The sequence below is a fragment of the Macrotis lagotis genome, chromosome 7 (genome assembly GCF_037893015.1).
Source record: "Macrotis lagotis isolate mMagLag1 chromosome 7, bilby.v1.9.chrom.fasta, whole genome shotgun sequence".
Lineage (NCBI taxonomy): Eukaryota > Metazoa > Chordata > Mammalia > Peramelemorphia > Peramelidae > Macrotis > Macrotis lagotis.
The window spans coordinates 137652604-137676210 of record NC_133664.1 but is presented as its reverse complement, the minus strand read 5'-3'; the positions used below and the strand labels follow the sequence as shown (position 1 = coordinate 137676210).

The window sequence follows — 23607 nt, the reverse complement described above, 5'->3', positions numbered from 1 at the left end:
ATCCATATTCAGATTCAGGTTGCAGTCTGAGGCCTCAGTTTCAGTAAAAGGAGCTTTACTGTTATAGCAGAGTAAGGAACTTTTTCATGATTTCAGGACAGAATGAAGTGCTTGTGGTCAACCACAAACCAGAGCATAGTCTAGAAGAGCAGTCAGAGCCTTTCATAAAATCTTGGAGGAATTGAGGTCCCTAGGTTATGTCCCTGAAAACAACTGCAAAAACTCTCAAAAGTTTGAGTCAGTGCATCCTCCACCCTGGAAGCAGAACCCTACCTTAACAAAGAGTTAAAATCAAGTCATAGACTGAGAAAATGAACAAATAACAGAAGAAAAAATTCAAGCAAAGACAAATACTTTGATCATATGGTGGATCAACATACATACTAAGAAGATAATAAAGTCAAAGCCTCTCTATCCAAAGCCTCTAAGAAAAATATAAATTGGTCTTATGCTGTGAAAGAGCTCAAAAAAAGATTTTTTAAATCAAGTAAGGGAGGTAAAGGAAAAAATTAGGAAGAGGAATGAGTGCAATGTGGGAAAATTGTGAAAACCAAGTCACCAGCTTGGTAAAGGAAATACAAAAAATACAGAAGAAAATAGCAACTTAAAAACAAGTTTGGACCAAATGGAAAAAAGCAGTCCAAAAGGCCAATGAGGAGAAGAATGTTTTAAAAAGCAGAATTGACCAGATGGAAAAGGAAATATAAAAGTTCTTTGAAGAAAATAATTCCTTCAAATGTAGAATGGAGCTAAAAGAAACTGATGACTTTGTGAGAAATCAAGAAACAAAAAACAAAAGTATGAAAACCTAGAAGAAAATGTGAAATATCTCATTGGAAAAATAACTGACCTGGAGTGGAGAAGAATAGGGTGTAGGGAAATAGAGCTAGCAATAGCAACTGTGGAAAAAATATTGAAGTAATTTCTCTTATGGACTTACGATAAAGAATGCCATACATCTCAAAGAAAGAGCTGATGGTGTCTGAATTCAAACTGGAGCACACTCTTTTTTCCCCCCATTTTATTTTTCTTGAGGTTTCTCTTTCTTTGGAGGAGAGAGGATTATGTGTACTTTTACAACATGACTATTGTAATAATGTGTTTCATGGCTATAAATTTTTAACTTACTCCAAGTAACTGATTTGCTCAATGGGGGGAATGGAGAGGGAGTGTAAATAACTGATCCAATTCTTTCTTTCCTTTCCCTGTCTCCCAGTACATTCCTTTATCTCCTATTAACTCCATCTTTTCAATATATCATTTAATTGAATATATTATACCTGCAAATTCATCTCCCTTCCATGCTCCAAACTTAAGATTTTGGAAGTAAATGTTGAGACTTGTTTTTGCATGAAGCTAGAGCAAAAAAAATGTAAAAATAAAAAAAATTTAAAATAGGACAGAATAATAGTATACTACCATTTCTTAACTAATCTCTCTTTATCAGGTGACTTGATAGTGTGTTTGAAATTCTTAGTTAGACTTATGGTACTCCTTAATTTCAGATGAGAATAAACGATATTGAAGTGTCTCTTATGTAAATACAATATTAAATAAAACAGAATTATCTATAAAAATAAATAAATTTGACTCAGTTCTCTATATATTTTAGAAATGAGTCCTTTTTCAGAAACGCTGGTTGTAAAAATTGTTTCTCAATTTAATTCATTCTTTTTAATTTTGGTTCCATTGGCTTTATTTGTAAAAAATCTTTTCAATTTAATGTAATCAAAATTATCCATTTTGTCTTTTTAAATGTTCTCTATCTCTTCTTTGGTCATAAATTACTCACCTTTCCGAAGATATAACATATAAACTATTCCTTATTCTCCTAATTGGCTAATGATATCACCTTTTATGTCTAAATCCTAAGCTCATTTCAAACTTATCTTGGTATAGGGTGTGAGATGTTGGTCTGTGCCTAGTTTCTAACATAGTATTTTCCAGTTTTCCCAGCAGTTTTCATCAAAGAATGAGCTCTTATTCCTGAAGCTGGAATCTTTGGGTTTTTCAAACAGCAGTTTACTATAGTCATTTCTATTGTTTCTTTTACACTGGTTAAGTGCACTGATCCATTCTCCTTCTTAGCCAGGACAAATAGTTTTGATAACCGATGCTTTATAATATAATTATAGATCTGGTATGTCTAGGCCACCTTCTTTTGCATTTTTTCATTAATTCCGTTGATATTCTTGACCTTATGTTCTTCCACATGAATGTAATGACTATTTCTTCTTTAGTTCTTAAAATCCTTTTAGAGTTCTTCCAAGAAGTCTTTTAGAATTTGACACCTATTCATAAACTCCTTTGAGGATTCACATGTCGGCATTTTTCTACTGCTTTCCTCTTTTGAGGAAATTGTCCTCAAAATAATATGGTTAGCATAGTGTTGTTGTTGTTGTTGTTGTTGTTTTCTTCTTTTGCTTAGGTTTATAGTTGAGCTCTGCTCCTGGGCCACTAGGGTTATAGTGCCAAGTTTTATGTCAGAGCTCTGATCCTGGGGTCTCATGGTTTGTTTCCTGCATTAGGGTAGTCTAATGCTCCACCAGCATTCTGGGACCCTCATTCCTGGTCTACTGCTGAGCTGGGACCCAAACTGATCTTTGATTAACAGTCTTCTTCTTGTTTCCCAGCTCTCCCATTTACACTGGGCTAAGCTCCTGTTTTACCCACATAAGACAGACCATTTCTGAAGTTCCTCCATGATATCTTGGGTTGAGATCTTGCTTCACTGTTCTTTTAAAGTTGTTTTGGAAAAAAGTTCTGGGAGCTTTCTACCTTCATGTTGGTCATCTTGGCTCCTCCTTGAAGTTTCTTGCTTTTTACTTTTACTTAAAGTAGTTTACATTCTTCTGAATAGTTACAGATTACATTTCCACTTTGGTTACTACAGAACAACAGAAGAACCAGTATTTGTAGAAATGCTAATCACTTTTTAACACATTTCATAAAATTATGTATCCAGAAGGAGCATCAGTTGATACATGAAGAAATTGAGACCGAAGGAAGTTAATTGAATTGTCTGAAGTCAAATATGTAGTAAACATCAAAGACCATATTGGAACCCAAGGCTTGAGTCTCCAGAGCCAGGACTGCCTCTTTGTACTGAAACAGATTGTTCAAGTATGAGTTTTTGGAAATGTCTGATGTTCTTCATGTATACTTGGATATTTCTTCAAACATAAATTTATACAATTTTAATATTTAACTCTCCTTTTAGCTAGGTAGCTTGAAAATAGTCTCTAACTTCAGTACAGAAACAGTGCAATCCAGTGATGATTACTTGAAACTCTAAATATAATAGAGAAATAACTATAATTTTTGAATTAATTTTTAAAAGTACTTAGAAAGTATCTCAAGTAAAGATGAATACACACAGTTTATTTCCAAAAGATTAAAGAAGGTCAAGTAGAATTCACTACTCATCTTGTTAGAAAGGATGTCTGAAACTTAAATGAAAAGAACCACGTAATCAAGTACATTTTGTTCAGCAAAGACTAGAAGGGAGATTTCTTTAATGTATATTTTTTGTTACTCATAATAGTCTAATGTTTACTTAATAAGACAGTTATCAAATTGCTGCTAACTAAAACATTTATTTACCTAACTGAGTGCTTCCTTATCATACTGCTTTGGTCAATTATCATTAAGTGGGGAAATGAAAGCAATCTTGGTATTCATACGTAATACAAAAAAAAAATAATCTAGTAGTACATAGTGTGTTTCTACTTTTAAAAGGAGGATGCAGATTCCCAGGAAAAAAAGTTAAAAGGACAGAAAGACATGTTTTTTTGTAATTAGCAATTAAGATGAATTGAAAATGAATTTAAAATATTTTTAAGAAGCTATATATTATAAAATTTGAAAGTATATCAAATGTATATGATGTTGACCAAAATGGTAATTATAAATTTACTAAGGCCATAAGCATTAATTAATATGGAGTTTCCAGATTTATTTTTTCCAATTCATTTATTTATTTCCATCCATTTGTATATGCATATTTCCAAGTTGCAAAATTTGCCTCCACCCTCCCTTCCTGCCCCTCTCCCCTAAGCAGGAAATAGTCAAGCTAGTATTTTATATGCATATTTTGTTTAAACATATTTACAAATTAGTAATTTTTGGCATGAAGAATTAGGATTCAAGGAAAGAGGTACATCAGAGATAATATTTTTAAAGTGTTCATCAGATTCAGAAGGATCATTTTTTTCCTGTGTGTTTTGGGGTTTTTTCCCCTCTTGTGGATAATATAGTCCATAACCAGTCAAATACAGTTGTCATAGCTCTCTGGACTGTTTAGAGGAGTTGCTTCCACCAAGGTCATTCATCTCATAATGTTGTTGATGTGTACATTGTTCTCTTGGCTCTACTCCTTTCACTTAGAGTCAGATCCTGTAAGTCATTCCATGCTTCTCTAGAGTCTGACCATTTATGGTTTCTTTTTTTTTTTTAGGTTTTTTTGCAAGGCAAATGGGGTTAAGTGGCTTGCCCAAGGCCACACAGCTAGGTAATTATTAAGTGTCTCAGACCAGATTTGAAGCCAGGTACTCCTGACTCCAGGGCTGGTGCTTTATCCACTATGCAACCTAGCTACCCCCATTTATGGTTTCTTATAGAACAATAATATTCCATAGTATTCATATACCATAACTTGTCTAATCATTCCCCAATTGATAGGCATCCCCTCAATTTCTAATTCTTTGCCTCTACAAAAAGAGCTGCTATGAATATTTTGGAAAATGTAGGACTTTCCTCATTTTTTACAATTTCTTGTGGATATAGTCTTATTGGAATTGCTGGGTCAAAGGGTATGAACTGTTTTATTGCTCTTTGGGCATAGTTCCATATTGCTCTCTAGGAAGATTGGATCTGTTCACAATGCATCAATGTCCCAATCCTCCGACATCCTCTCCAACATTGATCATTTTCCATTTTTCTCATCTGGGCTAATCTATCAGGTGTGAGATGGTACCTCATTGTTGTTTTATTTTGCATTTCTCTAATCAATAATGATTTGGAGCATTTTTTCATATGCTTATATATAGCTTTAATTTCTTCATTTGAAAACTATCTATTCATATCCTTTGACCATTTATCAATTGGGGAATGACTTATGATCTTCTAAATTTGATGCAATTTTCTATATATTTTAGAAAAGAGACCTTTATCAGAAATCCTAGTTGTGAAGATTGGTTCCCAGCTCTCTGCTTTTCTTCTAATTTTGGCAACATTGATTTTATTAGTACAAAAGCTTTTTAATTTAATATAGTCAAAATCATTCATTTTGCATGTTATATTGTGCTCTAATTCTTGTTTGGTCATAAATATATCCCTTTTCATAGATGAGATGGATAATTTTTTGGTCTTAATTTATCTATGGTATTGCTCTTTATGTCTAAATCCTGTACCCATTTTGACCTTATTTTGGTATATGGTGTGATATCTGAATCTATGTCTAGTTTTTGCCTATTTTCTATTTTTCCCAAAATTTTTTGTCAGATAGTGTGTTCTTATCCCAGAGGCTGATGTCTTTGGCTTTGTCAAGCAGTAGGTTCATGTAGTCATTTACTGCAGTTTCTTTTGAACCCATCCTAATCCACTGATCCATTACTCTATTTCTTAACCAATACCAAGAAGATTTGATGACTGCTGCTTTATAGTATAGTTTTAGATCTGGTAGAGCTAGACCACCTTCTTTTACATTTTTTTCATCAGTTTCCTTGCTATTCTTGCCCTTTTATTGCTCCAGATGAATTTTGTTACTATTTTTTCTAGCTTGGTAAAGTGGTTATTTAGTAGTTTGATTAGTATGACATTAATTAATTTAATTTGGGTAGAAGTGTCTTTTATTATATTAGCTCAACCTATCCTTGAGCATTTGACATTTTTCCAATTATTTAGATCTGACTTTATTTGGTTGAGGAGAGCTTTATAATTGTGTTCATACAGTTTTGGGGTTTGTCTTGGGAGGTGAGCTCCCAGCTGTAGGAAAAAAATAGCATAGGGAAATAGATACAATTTTTTACAGGATTTCTAAGACTATGAAAAGTATATTGTAGTATGTTGGAAAATGTGCATCAGGGAATTATAGGTAATATTGAATTTTCTTTTAAAATCAGCTTCCTAGTTTTCCTGATATTTGTAGTATTATCAAATGACATTCAGTTCCATCTTCTCTCTCTTCATTCACTGCAAATAGAGAGAGGGTTCTTATTTTCCTGCTAGGTTTTGACTAAAGCAGAGAGGAAAAATTAACTAGGTACCCCTAGAAGCAATGCTCCTAATGGAAGATATTCTTTAGGCTATCAGTTCAGTCTTTTTTGCCATTACACTTAAATACCATTCATGTATTTCATTTTAAAAGTTATCTAATTTGTGCAGTTCAAAGTTTTTAATAATTAAAGTAGGAATGGATAATAATACATTTCTCTGTTTTAACAGCATCTCAAAATGCTTTGTGATGTCAAATTGCTAATCTTTAAATAAACAACCAGTGTGAGGCACGAATTAATCTAACCCAGGTAACAGGTTGAGTCACAAAGTTTCTGACCTTAGGCAATGTCCCTAATGGAAGATATTCTTTTGGCTATCAGTTTAGTCTTTTTACCATTACACTTGTATACCATTCATGTATTTCATTTTAAAAGCTATCTAATTTGTGTTGTTCAAAGTTTTTTAATAATTAAAGTAGAAATTGATAGTAATACATTTCTTTTTTTCAAGAGCATCTTAAAATGCTTTGTGATGTCAAGTTGCTAATCTTTATAAATAAACAACCAGTGTGAGGCATGAAATAATCTAACCCAGGTGACAGGTAGAAGACTTGAGTCATAAAGTTTCTGACCTCAAATTTCATAATACCTTTGGCAAAGATTCATGTAAAATCTGTCAACCTGGTACAGAAAAAACAGTGATTCATTTAGTTTCACATGTGTGAACTAGGAAAAATCCCTTTTCCTCTCAGGCACTTAGTTTCTTCTTTTGGAAAGCAAAGGGATCTTTCAAGATGATTTTTAAAGTTCCATGAGTCTCTGTTATAATAATGTAATATTTCATATAATTACTGAATACCTACAATATTCCTTTATTATATAACATCTTAGATGCTTGGAAAGGGACACTACAAATAAAAATGTTATCTTGGCTCTTACACAGACTTGGGAGAAAAGGTATGAGATATGTCATACAGTTTCCACTTTTGAGATTTAACTTCATTCTAGGAGCACAACCTAAGATTGTACCAAAGCTAATTCTGATAAAAAAAAAAATGAAGAGAGAAGACCCTATATTCTGAAAGTTTGTGACCTAAAATTTGGACAAAGGGAAAACCTTAGTCACGTGGGAAACCGATATTCAGTTAACTAGTATTTGAAGAGGTAGACATGAAGCATTTCCAGAACATAGGACATAACTAAAAAGTTCAGGCCTTCTGAGTAAAAGGAAGATGTTGAGTGAATGAACTAGAGAATGAATGAGTAAGGAAAACCACTTTACAGTGGAAAAGAGCACCATTCTTCTGAATTTTTTTGGCAATGAGTAGCTGAGAAATGACATCTGGAATTTTTGTCAGTAAAAAATAAAAACATATTATTGTTATGACCAAAAACAGTAATTACAAAAAAATAACAGAATTTGGTTAATGACAACAGCTGAAAAAGAGTATAAAATGCTGGATTTTATTTTTCCTCATACTTCTAGTTCTACTTTTTTGGGAGGAGGGAAAGAAGGAAAAGAAGGAAACAGATAAGTACATGCTTTGTGCTGAGTGCAATGCTAAGTACTTTAGAAATATTATTTCATGCAATTTAAAATAAATCTGGGGGGCAGCTAGGTGGCACAGTGGATAAAGCACCAGCCCTGGAGTCAGGAGTACCTGGGTTCAAATCGGGTCTCAGACACTTAATAATTACCTAGCTGTGTGGCCTTGGGCAAGCCACTTAAACCCCATTTGCCTTGCAAAAAACTAAAAAAAAAAAAGGAAAATGATCACTGTTGGGGAGGATATTGAAAAACTGGGAAATTAATGCATTATTGATAGAGTTGTGAACTGCTCTGGAAAAGAATTTGGAACTGTGCCCAAAGGGCTATAAAAAATTGTGCATAGCCTTTGATCCAACAATACCACTACAAGATCTGTATCCTAAAGAGATCATAAAAAATGGAAAAGACACATGTACAAAATATTTATAGCAGCTCTTTCTGTAGTGGTAAAGAACTGAAAATTGGGGAAAGGTTGAGAAAGCTGTAGTATATGAATATGATGTAAATGTAAAAAATGAGCAGATAGTTTTCAGAAAAACCTAGAGTTATGTGAACTGATGCTGAGAAAAGTGAGCAGAACCGGAAAAACACTAAAAATTAATAGCGACATTGTATGATGATCAACTATGATAGCTCTTTTCAGCAATATAAGTACAAAGATAATTATAAAAGACTTTCTTGTTTTTTAAAAAAATATTTTATTTATTTTTTCAACTACATGCAATGGTAGTTTTCAACAAACCTTTTTTTTTGCAAGGTTTTGAATTTCACATTTTTCTCCTTCCCTCCCTTCCTCTTCCCTCCCACTGACAGGAAACAATCTGATATAGCCTATATATGTATTACCATTCTCAACTTAGATCCATATTGAGAAAGAAGATTCAGATAAAATGGGGGAAAAAAATATCCATGACAACTTTTAAAAATTGAAAATAGTAATCTTTGGTCTGCATTTAAACTCCATAATTCCCTCTCTGGATATGGATGATCTTCTCCATCACAAGTCTTTTAGAATTAGCTTTGATTATTGTACTGAACGAACAAGTCCATCAAAGTTAATTATCACCTCATATTTTTGTTAGTGTGTACAATGTTCTGGTTCTGCTCACTTCAGTCTTAAGATTTCTGATGGAAAATGCCATCCACATCCAAAGAAAGAACAATGGAGTCTAAATATAGATCAAAACAGACTGTTTTCATTTTTATAAATTTGTTTTTTTGTTTTTTTTCTCAGTTTTCTTCTTTTTTTCTGATTTTTCATTCATAACATGACTAATATGGAAATAAGTTTAACATGTATAACCTATATCAGATTGTTTTCTGTCTTAGGGAGGTTAAAGGGAAGGAAAAATTTTTTACAAAAGTGATTGTTGAAAACTATCTTTACATATAATTGGAAAAGATAAAATACTGTGAAATAAATACTAAGAAAAACTATGAAAATAAAAAAGAAATATTTTTTTATTTCATTTGATCTTTCCATTTCCCTTGGAAGATACTGTTATTATTTCCATTTTGCAGTTTGGGAAACGGAGGCAAACAGAAATGAAGTGACTTTTTTGTCTGAGACTGGATTTGAACTCAGGTTTTCCTGACCGTAGTCCCACTTCTCTGTCCACTTTTCCACCTAACTGCTTTTGTAGGGGTAGAATTTTCTCCTTCACATCAGGTCTCTGAAAAACAGGATTTAAAATATGATGAGATCAAAGGAAATATTATTTCAGATTTATTTTGAAAGACTTTAATTTTATTCCATCACTTTGGGGAACATAAAAATCATTTTGCTTTAGGAAATCTTTTGATTTATTCTATTTTCTTTTCATTAATCCTAGAAGAGAACACCAGGAAAAGGATGGGGAAATTTTAGAATGAAGAAAAGAAAGAGGGTATCTATCCTTTTCTCTTTCTTTCCTGCCTCTTTCCCCCAACTTCATTGACAAGATTCCTCTATGAATATTGCAGTTCCTAGGAAATAAATTTGGCTCAAGATTCTGGTTTTGTCTTTTTTTTAATCTTACTTTACAGTATGAAAAATGAATGTAAAGTAGTTTCTTTTCTGATCTTAATTTCAACATTTCAGCTTACTAGAAGAACATTTTCTATCTCTAACATCTTACCTTTCCCTTTTCCCCATTCCAGTTTTCCCAGTTCTTTCTCCTGTACTTTCTCTCTTGTACCCTATATCATTTTGCTTATTTTTTTGCTTTCTTCAGTCTATTTCTTTCCTCTTTCATGTCCTTCTTTCCTTCTTCCTCCAAACTTGTTGTGACATCTGTACTGGATTTGAAAAAAGAAGACCTTGATTTGAGTCATAGGTTCACCATTCACAAGTGGCCATGACAAGTCATTTAAATAATTCTGAACCTCAGTTTTCTTATCTATAGATTGGACATAATAATAGTTGAATATCATTTCATAGAGTTTCTATGAACAAAGTCATTTGTGAAGTGTCCATCTTCATTATATGTCTGAAGACTAGACATTTTTCTCCCTTTTTCTCTTTTTGACTGGTACCTTTTTCAGTCCATATCTATTGAACCTCTAAAATCATTTTTGCTCTCTCTGCCACCAGGATTGGAACCAAAAAATTCATTATAACTCATCTGTTATTATATGTACTTTACTATCTATGGGAAACAGAAAAAAGTTCTAGTGAAAGAGAGGAAGGGAATGAACCAATGCTATGGAGAGGAGTAACTATCCGACTTTCTTTTCCATGTACCCAAATTCTTTTTTTATGTCCTCCATAAAGTTTTCCCCAATCATCTTAACCTGAAACATTTTTTAAAATCTGAATTCTTATAGTTTGTCTGTAAAATCCATTTGGATTCATTGAGGAAGAGAGGAAAGTACACTGGAGATTGGTTGAAAACAGTCACTAGAATCTTGGGTGACTGATAAACATGCATTGAATAACCTTAAAGGAAGCCAAGTTGCTGATTGATAGTGATAAAGGGAAAGAGTGGAAGAGTGGCAAGGGTATGCTTTCTTTCTTGTTAGTGAAGGATGTGTGTTTGAATTTTTTTTTTAAAGCAAACATCTTTCGATATATATTTGCTCACCTCAACCGGATGGTCAGGGTGAATAAGTGAAATGTTGATCAGCTCTGGGGGTGAATAGGGAGGCTTTGTCATCAGAAAGGAAATCAAGTCTCAGTGAGTACAAGAAAATAGAAGGAACAAGAAAGGAAAAGGTTTAAGATGAAATCCTGTTTGATATCCTGTTTGAAATCCTGTGAGGAAGGAATTCTAGAAAATACAGAGGAAGAAATGAAGAGTTTTAAAATGGAGTGTTGGAAAGGTTGTATTGAGGGGGTATGTGAATGAGTGAATAGCCCATGAAGAATCAAGAATGGGGTTTCAATAATGGCAGGTGGAGATTATGAATCACTGGGATAGGGAGGGACTGATAAAAGGGAATATGTTAATAAATGAGGAATAAGTTTAGGTGTGTTAGAGGTTCAGCCTGGGGTTGGAGTTTTCCTGGAGGCAGCAGTATACAGTTAGAAGAGGACTGAGAGCTAAGCAAACTGACTGATGTCCAGAGTATGCCTTGAACCTGATCCAGTGGCTTCCTGTGAAGACAGGGATGAAAATTATAAAAAGTTATGGTATCCAAAATAAATAGTCGACACTCAATGAATATGTATCTTTTGATTAAGGACTTGGAGAGAACTTGTTATAGAAGGGTCAGAGGAGAAGTGAAATATAAATGGGAAAAGGATAGAACATAGGGTTGCTATAAGTAGGAGAGAAGAGAGAAAGAGTTCTGTGAAACAAAAAGAGAGACTGAATGAGTGTGAGACCACCAAAATTTCACAGGAAAAAATAACTATTTATTAATAAACCCGCCTTACACATACATGCTTACTCATTACAAATGCTTGCAGACTGCAGTTCTCAGGCAATAAGAATATTTATACTATCCTTCTTGTTAGTGAAGGTGTATGTTTGAGATTTTTTTAAACAAACTAAATCTAAAATCTAAATCTTTAAGATTTAAAATCTAAAAACTTTAGATACTCATTTAATTAGCAGTGGCTGGAATAAAAATAATTGTAGAAGTGGCTGGTCCTCTAGTAGTAGGAAAAATATTATTTATAAATGAAACTAGGTATCCCTTTTACATCTTGCTTTTATACTAACTATGTGACCATGAGCAAATCATTTAACCTCGAAGTATTCTAGGTATCTTTCTAAGGTTGTAAATTTCAGAGTAGATGCTTACTTGTGTTCATGGTAATTCTTTATACCAGTGGCAGGAATCATCTTGACCCTGTGCTGTATAAACCTATGAAATCATTTGGTCTGGTACTGCCATAGCAACCACAGGCGGTACTCAAAATTCAAAACATCTAGGAGCTTTTAAGAGATGAATTAAATGTTTGACCAAATATAGCAATTAATTCTAAATTGATAATTTTTAGGACCCATGAATGATGTTATAAATATCCAAATGGTCCTTGGCAGAAAAAAAGTTCCCCAGTACTGTACTATCATTCAATCATTCTGAACAAATCTCAGGAATGAACTCCAACATTTTCTATTACATGTGGTATAGTAAATGTCAATGCCTAACATTCTGCAAAGGCTAAATCTAAAAACCAAAACAAAATATTATTTAGATTAAATGATGTGAAAAAATATAAGAATGCTCTTTGGGCTCAATGATTTTTAAGCTATATTCTCATTACTTAATTAAAAGCCTTAATATACTTGCAAAACTATTAGGATGGGGGTGGGGAGAGAAATCCTTTTGCCTCTCTGCAAAAAGCAAATTTGGTCCTACTTAAAGATGTGGTTATTGAACTGCAACAAGCCATAGAAATCCTCACAATAGTTACTGCAATTTTCCCAGTCTCAACTGCCCCTGCTAAATAATATTGATTTTGACACAAACTTGAACATTTTTATCTCTTTGATTCTAAACTTTTGGGGGTAATATAAACTAGGAGTCTGTTGACTCAGGAAAACCAATTGTTAAATTTGTTGGCAAATGCTATAATTCAAGACTTTATTTACTACTTTGTTGATTACCTAGAATTAAGAGGGTAATGGAGAAAGTGTTAATAATGCAGATTAAGTGTAAATATATGCTTTGTGAATTTCTTCTTCTGGAGAGTCAGCTTTTAAATACTAACCAGCATATCCCAAAGAGTGAACTCTTAGGTCACTTAGTCCTCCTCTAGAATGAATAAGAATTCTGTAACTTCTATTTGACTGAAAGGTTTGGGCCTGCTTCCTGGAAACTGGAAGTTTACTCCTTAAAATTTCTCAGTATCATCAATGATTCTCTCTTCTATACCTGACTCAGCAAAATAGATACCCCTTTTTCTTACTGAGGTTAATTTCCCTCTGTGAATTCTTAATCCTATCTACTAAGACTTTGGCTTCAATAATTATCCAACTCCTCATTCTTGTCTTCTAATTGCCTCCTTCCCATCTGTCTATGAGCATCCTGAAGATTGAACTCTAATAAAGCCTTTCCTTAATTTCTTTCTACTCTACTCAACTAATCTCTCATCTCTTCACCCCTTTAACATTAAATTTCTTGAAAAAGTAGCTTACACCTAAGGACTTCTCTCTCCCCAACACCTGCTATTTTGTTTCTGTCCTTTCTCTGAAAAATAAAAAATAAAAAGTATTCTTTCAAAGGTCATCTAATACTTCCCCACTGTCAAATAGGATTTTTAGGGATTTTTTTGTTTTTTGTTTTCTCCAAGCCTCATCCTATTTAGTTCCTTTGAAGTATTCAACACTGTTTATTAATTCCAGTTTCTTCTTTCTGCATCTTCTCTAATTTGTTGGCTTCCAAGATTATACATTCTCCTTGTCTTCCTTACTTCTATAACTTTCTTTCTTGTTCCCTAGTAATTACCTTTTTCCAAAGTATTCTTTCATCTTCAGTTTTGTCTTCCTTATTTAATTCCCATGGATACAACGCTTCTCCTCAATGAAGATGAAACTTAAATTTTTACATTCAGTTTTGACTTCTCCTGAGTTCCAGGATTCCATCTTAGATTGCCTATAGGATAATAATAACTTTAATCTCTATCTCATGTTTATTTTATATCTATGATAACCTAAACTAAATATTCCTAAATACCAAGCTTCTTCTTTCTCCAGAAATTTGCTCTTTTATCTGACCTCACTATTTCTGTCAGTGTGACTAATATTCAATCAAATCATTCCCACTTAAAACATTGTCATTTTCCTACTATCTCATCTCTTATATACATTTAGCAAATTCTATTTTACCTCAGCAATATCTCTTCTTACTTTTTCCATCTTCCCTATTCCTGTTGTAACCACCCTAACATAGGTCCTCATTACAATCCATCTAAACTTCCTGAAAGACCTTCCCACTTTTAATCTTTCTACCCACCTTACAAATAAGCCTTAAAGCTGCTGCTAAACAAAAGTCCCTGTGCATGATCTGGTCATATCACTCCTCTATTGAAAATTACTTAATGATTTCCTATTGAGTATTAAGTAAAGTTGAAATTTTTTTGCCTAGCACTTAAAGTTCTCTTCAATTTGGTGGTAACTAATCTATTTTCAACCTTGTTGCATACTATTCTCCTTGTTACCTTTTCTATATATCGATATCTACATCTATATTTAGATGTAGATATAGATAATATGAATATAGTATATTTACACATTATGATATCTATGCTATGATATAATTATATAATATATCTCCCCTAAAAGAACCATTTCTTCCTCTTTATAACACAAATGGTCCAAATGAACTATTCAAGGACTTTTGCAAATGGACTCATCCTATTTTAAGTTATATGATTATCTTATTTTTCTTTTTTAGCATCTAGTGCCTAATATGGATTACTAAATATAGTAGTTATTCAATATATGTTTGCTGAATAATTTTTTTAAATGAAGTTATTTTAGTTTCTCCAAAATTTTTGTTATTTTTTCATATACTTAGTAATATCATAGCAGGAATGTATTACTTCTGAAGAAGTAGAGTATCAGTATTATGGGCCATATTTAAAACTTGTAACTACTTATTTTTATAATCCAAATGTTTGTATCTATGCTCATCAGTATGGCTACTTTTAGTTTGTATTGCTACATTATTCTACTGGAATCCATTTATTTGTGAACTTTTTTTTTTTTTTAGTTTTTGCAAGGCAATGGGGGTTAAGTGGTTTGCCCAAGGCCACACAGCTAGGTAATTATTAAGTGTCCGAGGCCAGATTTGAACTCAGGTCCTCCTGATTCCAGGGCTGATGCTCTATCCGCTGTGCCACCTAGCCACCCCCATGAACTTACTTTCTTAATCAAATGCAGCTTCAATCATGCCATGTGAATTTCAAATTAAAATATAATAAATAATAAATTTAATATATTTTATTGAGATTTTTTTTATCTTTGGAATAACATTTTTTGTAAAGTCATAATTCCCCAGTAAAGAATTATGACAGAAAGTTTCCACCTGACCAAAATATACATCTTCATCCTTATAATACAAGTAATTTTCCCATTTTTCTATTCTTTTAATAGGAAATATCAAAGTTTGCGGAAAAAGACAACACAGTCCTTGGAGAAGGCGGAATCACTCTGAGTGGAGGTCAACGAGCTAGAATTTCTTTAGCAAGGTCAATATTTGGTATTTGTTCAGTTGAAATTTGCTATAACTCAACATGTAGATATCCTTTCGATATTATTTTAGATCATTTGATTTGAAATACCTTAGTCTTTATAGTAAGGGGTATTTTCTAAAGTTTTTTGACTAGTACAATAAAAACATCTTTTATGGTTTATAGATAATGATTTAGTACACAAATTTTAATAAAATCAAACTTTTACAATGAGTGAACCCTAGATTGCAGATCATATTAATAGTTCCACATATTACTATGCAATTTGAATCTCCCAATGATGTGGGAACCATTAGTGAGATAACGATAATTATATAACTTCAACTAAATTCTTCATACAAGTGAAGTTTCTTAAGTAGCAAAGTATTTAATTAAAATTGACTAGCAAGGTATATCACACACAAAAATAATCAGGGGTCAGAATCGTTCTTAGTTTTTCCTCTCCTCCTAAGAAAATTGAATGCAATCTCCTATGCAAAAGAGAGAGAACTTTCTTACTGAGTAAATGTCCCCTCGACTGACTTTCCTATAGCTTCCATGGAAGAAAGGAAGGAGAGAGCCAGGGTGGGGAGGAGGGGGGGAGAAAAGGAGAGGAAGGAGAGATGAATGAAAGGAGGGAGAGAAGGAAAAAAGGGAGGGATAGAGAGAAGGAAAAAAGAAAGAAAGAAAGAAAGAAAGAAAGAAAGAAAGAAAGAAAGAAAGAAAGAAAGAAAGAAAGAAAGAAAGAAAGAAAGGAAGGCCATTTTCCTCCATGTCATCTTGGGTGATCCTGGGCAAGTTATTTAACTTTGCTTCAGTTCTTCATCTATAAAATTAACTGGAGACAGAAATGGCAAATCACTCTAGTATCTTTGCCAAGGAAACCCACAAAATGGAGACACAGAGAATTGGACATGAATGAAACAACTCTCAGTAGGGACTTGTTAGCCAATATATTGATCTGTGTACATCTCTGGGGTAAAGATAGTTGCCTTCTTGACTCCAGAATCATCAGAGTTTTGACCAGAACAACTGTATTCAGGCAAACATTTGTAATATCTCCCATGTAGTTTTTTTTAATCTTCTTTTCTCCAGTAAAAAATATTTTCAATTATAGTGAGCAGTCATCTCTATCTCTCATCTGTCAGGATTGACAAGGAACTTCTATGGGTAGCTGCTTTACCCATCCTGTGGTGGATACTATAATAAATGAATTCTTCATGTGTGGCTTCTTCTTCAAAAAAGTCTCTAACTCCTTAGACAACCCATATAACTAATTACAAATCTGACATGAATCTGATATTCTGGGATTTCTTCCAAAGAATAGTAGTTTCCTTGTCTCATATTTCATGGGTAGTGAGGTCAGATAGAAATTAGACTTTATTGATAATGATCAACTGCCTTTGGGATGCTATTTGACCCTTATGATAATTCCATCAGATAGGTAGAGCTTGCCCATTATGAGTTCCATTTTTCAGAAGAAACAGACTCTTAGAGATTAAGTAACCTGCCAAAGAACACATGGCATGTCATTGAGAGAGGTCAAATTTGATTATAGTTAAAGTTGAGTAACTTTTCCCCTTTTGTTACACCCCACTTCTTCTATAGTCTCTAAGTCTGTCTTTATCACACTTTTGTATTTGTGGGTTTGGATTTGCCTTTTGTAGTTGATCTTTTAAGCTTAAATTTACAGAGCAAGTTCACTGAAAATAAGTAAGATTTTCAGTTTTCCATTTTGTTTCATAGCTGTGATTTCAGTGGTATGGGGAGCTCTCTCCCTAAGAGGAAATTCTCCATACAGATGTAGATCAGCACATATTCTGCAGTCTTTGGTCTTAGAGCTTGCCTGAGGTCACTAGGAGGAGAGCATATTTTACTTCAGGAGAGGTCAGAGTGAATCTAGTTAAAGTTGAGTAATTTTTTTTTTCTTTTGTTACATCCCACTACTTCTTCTCATAGTCTTTAAGTCTATATCACACTTTTGTATTTGTGAGTATAGATTTGCCTTATATAACTGATATATTAAGCTTAAATTCACAGAGGAAGTTCATAGAAAATAAGTAAGATTTTCACTTTTCCATTTTGTTTCATTGCTGTGATTTCAGTAGTATGGGGAACTCTCGCCCTAAGAAGATATTCTCCTTCCAGATGAAGATCAGCACATGTTCTGCAGTCTTTGGTCTAAGAGATTGCCTGAGGGTCACTGCAAGGGGAGCATATCTTACAGTGGAAAGTGTGCTGAGTTTGAGGCCAGGTCTCTGTCCCATAGTTTTCATTTTAATAGACTTAAATTTTAAAATAAAATAAAAAAGAGGAAACTGAATTATGTCAGTTGACAATGGCTAGAATTTATAATTGTTAAAGAAGAATGAACACAATGGGTTGTTTTTGCCAGTGCGAGAATTATACTAGAGCATATTGTATTTTGCAGAGTAATAATAAATCATAAAATCTTAGAGTTGAATGAGAGCTCAGAGTTATCTAGTCTAACTATATGAAGCACAATTTCTCTTTATAATTGATTAATTAGTTTTTAAGAACAAAACTAAGTAGGTATGTTGAATCATAATTCAATTCAACCAGTTATATCTGAAAATAAAATAAATTCTTAGCTATTCCTCATTCATTCATGTCCCAATAGAGTTGTTAAGAAGGGAAAAATGGACTCATTAAAGTTTCACCCAGATAATGAGAACAAAGGTCTTACTAATTTACAAATGAGTTGAAAGTTGATTCAACCTCTACCCCTTAGATATCCTGGTTGTCTTTAAGATTTAGCTTAAAATCTACTTTCAGAAAGAACCTTTTTTGATTTTTCAAGCTACTCTTGTCTCATATGATAGGTAGCCTTCTCTATATATCTTTTTTTAATTTTTTTGTTTTTACAAGGCAATGGGGTTAAGTGACTTGCCCAAGGTCACAAAGCTAGGTAATTTCTAAGTGGCTGTGATCGGATTTGAACTCAGCTCCTCCTGACTCCAGGACCCATGCTCTAATACACTGCTTCTCTTAGTTGCCCCTATATATATCTTACTGATATATAGATCTTCTGATTCCAACTCCAGTGTTCTTTCCAGTATGCTTACATCTGGGATGCCATTGAACAAGACGCTATTTACATGTTATAAAATTCGCCAATAGAATATGTGCTCCTTGAGGGTAAGGATTGGACTTTTTTTTTTTTACTTTTCCTTGTATTCCCAAAGATCACACCTAGCACATGGTGAACTTTTAAATAATGAGTGTTGTTGTATAGTACATTTATGAATGAATGTGAGAAACTTTTGTAACACTTAAACTTTCATTTTTATCCTTTCTACAAATATTTTTTTAAAAAATAGAATTATAAAGATTCTATTTGACTTTACAAACTATACTGATTCATTTTATATTTACTCCTACCTTGTGGGCATTTTTTCCTTCTAGTACTGTTCATAACAATAAGATCAAAATAATCTTCTACCTATTATAAGAACTTAGAGATAATGTAAAATTAAATGTAATATTAAATGTAAAATTAAAAAGGAGAGGCAATGTCATTTCCTTTATATGATTGCTTTGGATTTATCTTTCTCACTTTATTGGGTATTGATAAATCAAAGTTATCAGCTTCAAAAAAAACAAGTATTACACAATGTCCAGTTTGCAAGGTTGGAGATCCTTTGATAGTTAATGAATGAACTGTATCAGCTGTGGAATGTCATCCTGAAGTTTACCAGATCACATAGACCAGACCAAGTACTACCAGACCCCATTTTAAAAATACCAACATTCTCTCCTATTTTACTATCTAAGAAATTTGGGTCTCTCAGGGTCAGTTTTAAAATGAATCTGATTTTTCTAACTTGGGGTTAAGGACCCCAGATTCTGAGACCGGCCCTTGAATGGACTTCTTTCTATCAGTATATCCTGAACAAGGTTGAGACAAGAGGAAAGCAGACTCCCTAGCCTGGCCCTATAAGTCAATAGAATCCCAGCAGTATCATTGAATCTGGAAGCAGAGGGCCCTGGCTAAAAACCAAGTCCTAATGTTTGACTTTTGCTAAATTATTTTTTACCTTTCTGCCTTGGTTTACTTAATTATAAAATGAGAGATATCTTTAATATCCCTCCCACCTCTAAATTCACCATTTATTATGCAGAATTTTATACAGAAGTCTTTCACTAATCCCCAGAAATACTCTCACTTTGTTCAGAAAAATTCTCCTTTCCTTCCTTCTTTTTTCCCTGTCTCCCTCTCTCCTTCCTTGTTTCTCTCCTTTCTCCCTCCCCTCTTCCTTATTTTCTTCTCTCCCATCTTTCCTTTTCTTCTTACTTCCTTGATTTTTTTCCCTTTCATTTTATAGTCACTTGCACTTCAGATGTTAAAAAGATCCCTGAAATTTGGTCAAAAAGAGCATTTTTCAGAAATATAAAACCAGAGTCAAATTCTAGATATTCTTGTAACCAAAACAGCATATCAAAACTGAATAATAAAATAATTAGATACTGCAGATAGAATAGTGTTTTCTTTAGCAAACAAAAGTTTTTCTTTATTTTTATTGTTTAATTTTGGAACTAAAATTTTTTTCTTTTGTGCCATATTAGAGTGCTTGCTGTATTAGGATTTTTGCTTATTAACATACAACAATCTCATGGATATAGATATGTGTGTTACAAGTATAAAGCAATAACTTTCAGATTTTTTTCTGGGACAAAGACAGAAATCTCTACCTTCATTCTACTACTACTATTTCAACCTTATTAACTCTTCTAGTTTCAAAGGCCATTTAGTAGATATAAATGAAATGTTATCAGAAAATAAAATGAAAATCAATCAATAATTGATTGATTTATTGACTGAGCCTTTCCTTAAAAAAACCAAGAAAACTTCTTTTTCCTCTAAACTTTTTCTCCTCTCTTAAGTTTCATACTTCAGATACTTAGGGTTAGACAAACATTAGTAATATTGACCATATAATTTATTAACGGTAACACATAATACTTGTGTTTATTAACAGTAACACAAAAAATATGACATAGATAAATATTTAGAGAATGCATTGACTGCCAGAAAAATCATTGCCAGTGTCTACTATGTGCTCTTTAAAAGTAATAAAAGAAGTCATTGACTGGAATTCTCTCTCCACTATCGAATCCTCCAAAACTCTGAAACCTTGGTTCAACAATTCTGTTCTCTCAGAATGAAATATAATCTAACTCATTCAATTCTCCTCCTGAATGTTAATCTCATAATATCTCTTCAGACTCTAAATGATAGTTAATTTTGTTAGTCCCTCACAGACTCATTCTCTCATTCTATAAAAGTTAGCTCATTATTTTTCCTCAGGACAGAAATTCTCATAATTCTCTCTCAGTGTTTTTACATATACTACCTCAAAGATGACTGTTAATGGTCAGATCTCCAATATTCTATTCTCTGTCTTATAAACGTATAATAATAGTATTCATTGTTTCTGTGAAAATTGATTTTTAATCTGGATTTAGGGTCTAACATTCAAGTATTTCTTTTATTACCTTTGAATTTAAACCTCGATGTTTCAGTGGAATTGTGATCTCCTGGATTTCAATATTCCCTCTATCAGTGCAGGTCATATCCCATTCATCAATCATTAGAAGGTCTAACCTGTATGCCCATTGTCTATTAAATAACATATTGATATTTTTAAAAATAGTCACAGATTTTTGTGGCCAAGTAATTACCATCTTGAAAAAATTATGTGAATATCAATGAAAATTTTCACTCATTTGATTATTTTCCTAAATCATTTATAATCCTAAGTACAAGAAATATGTTTATTATCCTTTTGTTGTATCTCTAGCTCCTGGTTCAATGCATTACATGTAGTAGGCCCTTAATAAAAGTTTGTTGAATTTGTTCAATGATAAGTTTTCTAGTAATGAATAAATTAATTAAATTCACATTAAATTATGGGAGCATAATTTTTATGCAATTGTTCCAAAATCTAATCAATGGGAATTTTATATGACTAAAGATAAAATTAGGAAAACACAATAAAATGTCACAGATGAACCCTAAGAGACTGAGCTAATAATTCTTCCTTTAGTTACATATTCATTAACATTGACTTTATCAAGAACAAACTGTTTAGTGATCTATCAACATTTAATGTTTAGTAGTCATCAGCATTATTTGTTATTTTAAAAAATCAAAAGGATGTTAGAAGGGAAGTTGTATAGTTTAGTAAGAGTACTGGAAACCTGACATTTACATGCTATATAATTGTAGCCAGTTCATATTCTCTCTCTTAGCCTATCTTTTCACCTTCAAGGTGAAGAAATTGAACTATTTCAGTGAATGATGATTCTCAAATTTCTTGCAGAAACCTTCAATTTAAACAAAAACTTTGCTGTAATCCTTATGATAAAAACTTCTAAAAAGCTAATTTGGGCTGCTGGTTAGTAAATAGCATCAAGCTGATCAAAAACTTTTCAACCACTTAGTGAGAAGGATGGAATTGTTTGCTCTCAGAAGTGTTATATATTTGAATGTGGTAGCTTTCCCTGTTATATGCTTTACAGCAATTTTTATTTCCCCTTTACTTACTAAAACTAAAATTAGAGGAAATCATTTCAATTTACCATATTTTTCCTCAAAAGGAATTAAGAAGTTTAGTTTGTAAACATTTGATGCCAATAATATACAGCATTAGAATCGCTTGACACAAAGACATGTTGGCTATGGCTCTTGCCATCTTTATGTTACCAAAGATTTGTTTTGAGAAATGAATACTTATAGTAGGTTTGTGAACAGTAGATCTATGAATGTTTAATTCTTCCATCAGTTTTGATTGTCAATACTTTTACTTTCAACCAATTAATAATATTTATTATGTGCCTGGTATGTGACAGAATATGTTCATTTATTAATAATAATAATAATACAAAATATTATGAAACAAAAATATGGTGGGCGATTATTATTTAATACCCTCACTATCAAACCATCACATGTTATTTGTATATATTTAGTGTTTGATTTTAACCAATTTCCAATCCTACTATGTATTAATTAAACAGCTAATACAAATGGAAAAGCTTTATTATTTGGATTTTCACTCTCTTATTATTTATTTTCATACTCTTTTGTGGAGTCCTAGAAATCTAAAAAATAGTTTGACAAATGTTAACATTGCTGTTTTTCAATTAATTTTTTAAATATTGCTCTGATTATCTTTGGTTTGAATATTATTAAAATTTTTACAGTTTCTCATGTGTTTTTCAAGGTAATATATTAAAAGATGTTCAAAAAACTATAAAAATGTGTTATTTAAATGGCAATCTCCATGAGAAAATTTTATTTAAATCTAGCAAAATTCTTGCTTGCTATAAAATCTTACACAATTCTCACTTCATCTGTTTATTTAAAATCATTTACAAGAAAAAGCATTTAGAAATTTGCAAGTAAATAAAGAACAAAAATAAATTTTTTTCCATTTCCTTTTTAGAGCAGTATACAAAGATGCTGATTTGTACCTTTTAGATTCTCCATTTGGCTATTTAGATGTATTAACAGAAAAGGAGATATTTGAAAAGTAAGTTCTTTGAATAATTTACCTAATTTGGTTGTTTTTTTGGGAAAATATAACATTTCACTGATATAATGATTCCTTAGGTTAGAAGAACTTATTCTTAGAGAGTACCTCAAAGGCTTAAAAGGTTAAAGTAATATTTAAATTAAATGAACGGCAAGGTAGTTCAGGGAATCTGGCACTGGAACTGGAGTCAGAAGACAGTTCTAAACCTAATCTCAGTTATGTCCTAACTATGTGAGCCTGGACAAGTCACTTAACCCCAGTTGTCTCAATCCTCATTTATTGAATGTGATTTAACTAATCACTTTTAATTCAATACTTAGAAAAATTTAGTCATTTTATATGGTTCAGGGTTCTGCCAAAGCCTAGTTTCATTTTTCTTTTTTTAATTTTTTCACAAGTGGACCAAGTTTTTGTGATAGTTCCAGTTTCATTATAAATTGGAGGTTAAAAATGAAAGAAAAATTGTAGAATTGCTTAAGAATTGAAAAACTCTGAAATTCAAAAAAAGGCAAAAATATAGAACTGAGGGCTATAGAAACAATATGAATCTATCTCTGCTCCCATTTTCACCATTTTATAATTTATAAAAAGGTGAAACTCGAAATACATGAAGTCACATTTTTATTATAAGAATTTACTTATGGCACAATTAACCAAAACTCCATGGAGTAAGAATTATAA

General features: G+C 32.4%; 1 protein-coding gene across 1 annotated transcript in view; it reads left to right on the top strand.

Moving 5' to 3' along the window:
• Positions 1-23607, top strand: part of CFTR (CF transmembrane conductance regulator) — a 230398-nt gene that overhangs the window by 113764 nt on the left and 93027 nt on the right. Inside the window, exons 12-13 of the mRNA XM_074193848.1 lie at positions 15291-15385; positions 22837-22923. Coding sequence (XP_074049949.1) covers positions 15291-15385; positions 22837-22923 — 182 coding nt within the window. The remainder of the gene's footprint in view (positions 1-15290; positions 15386-22836; positions 22924-23607) is intronic.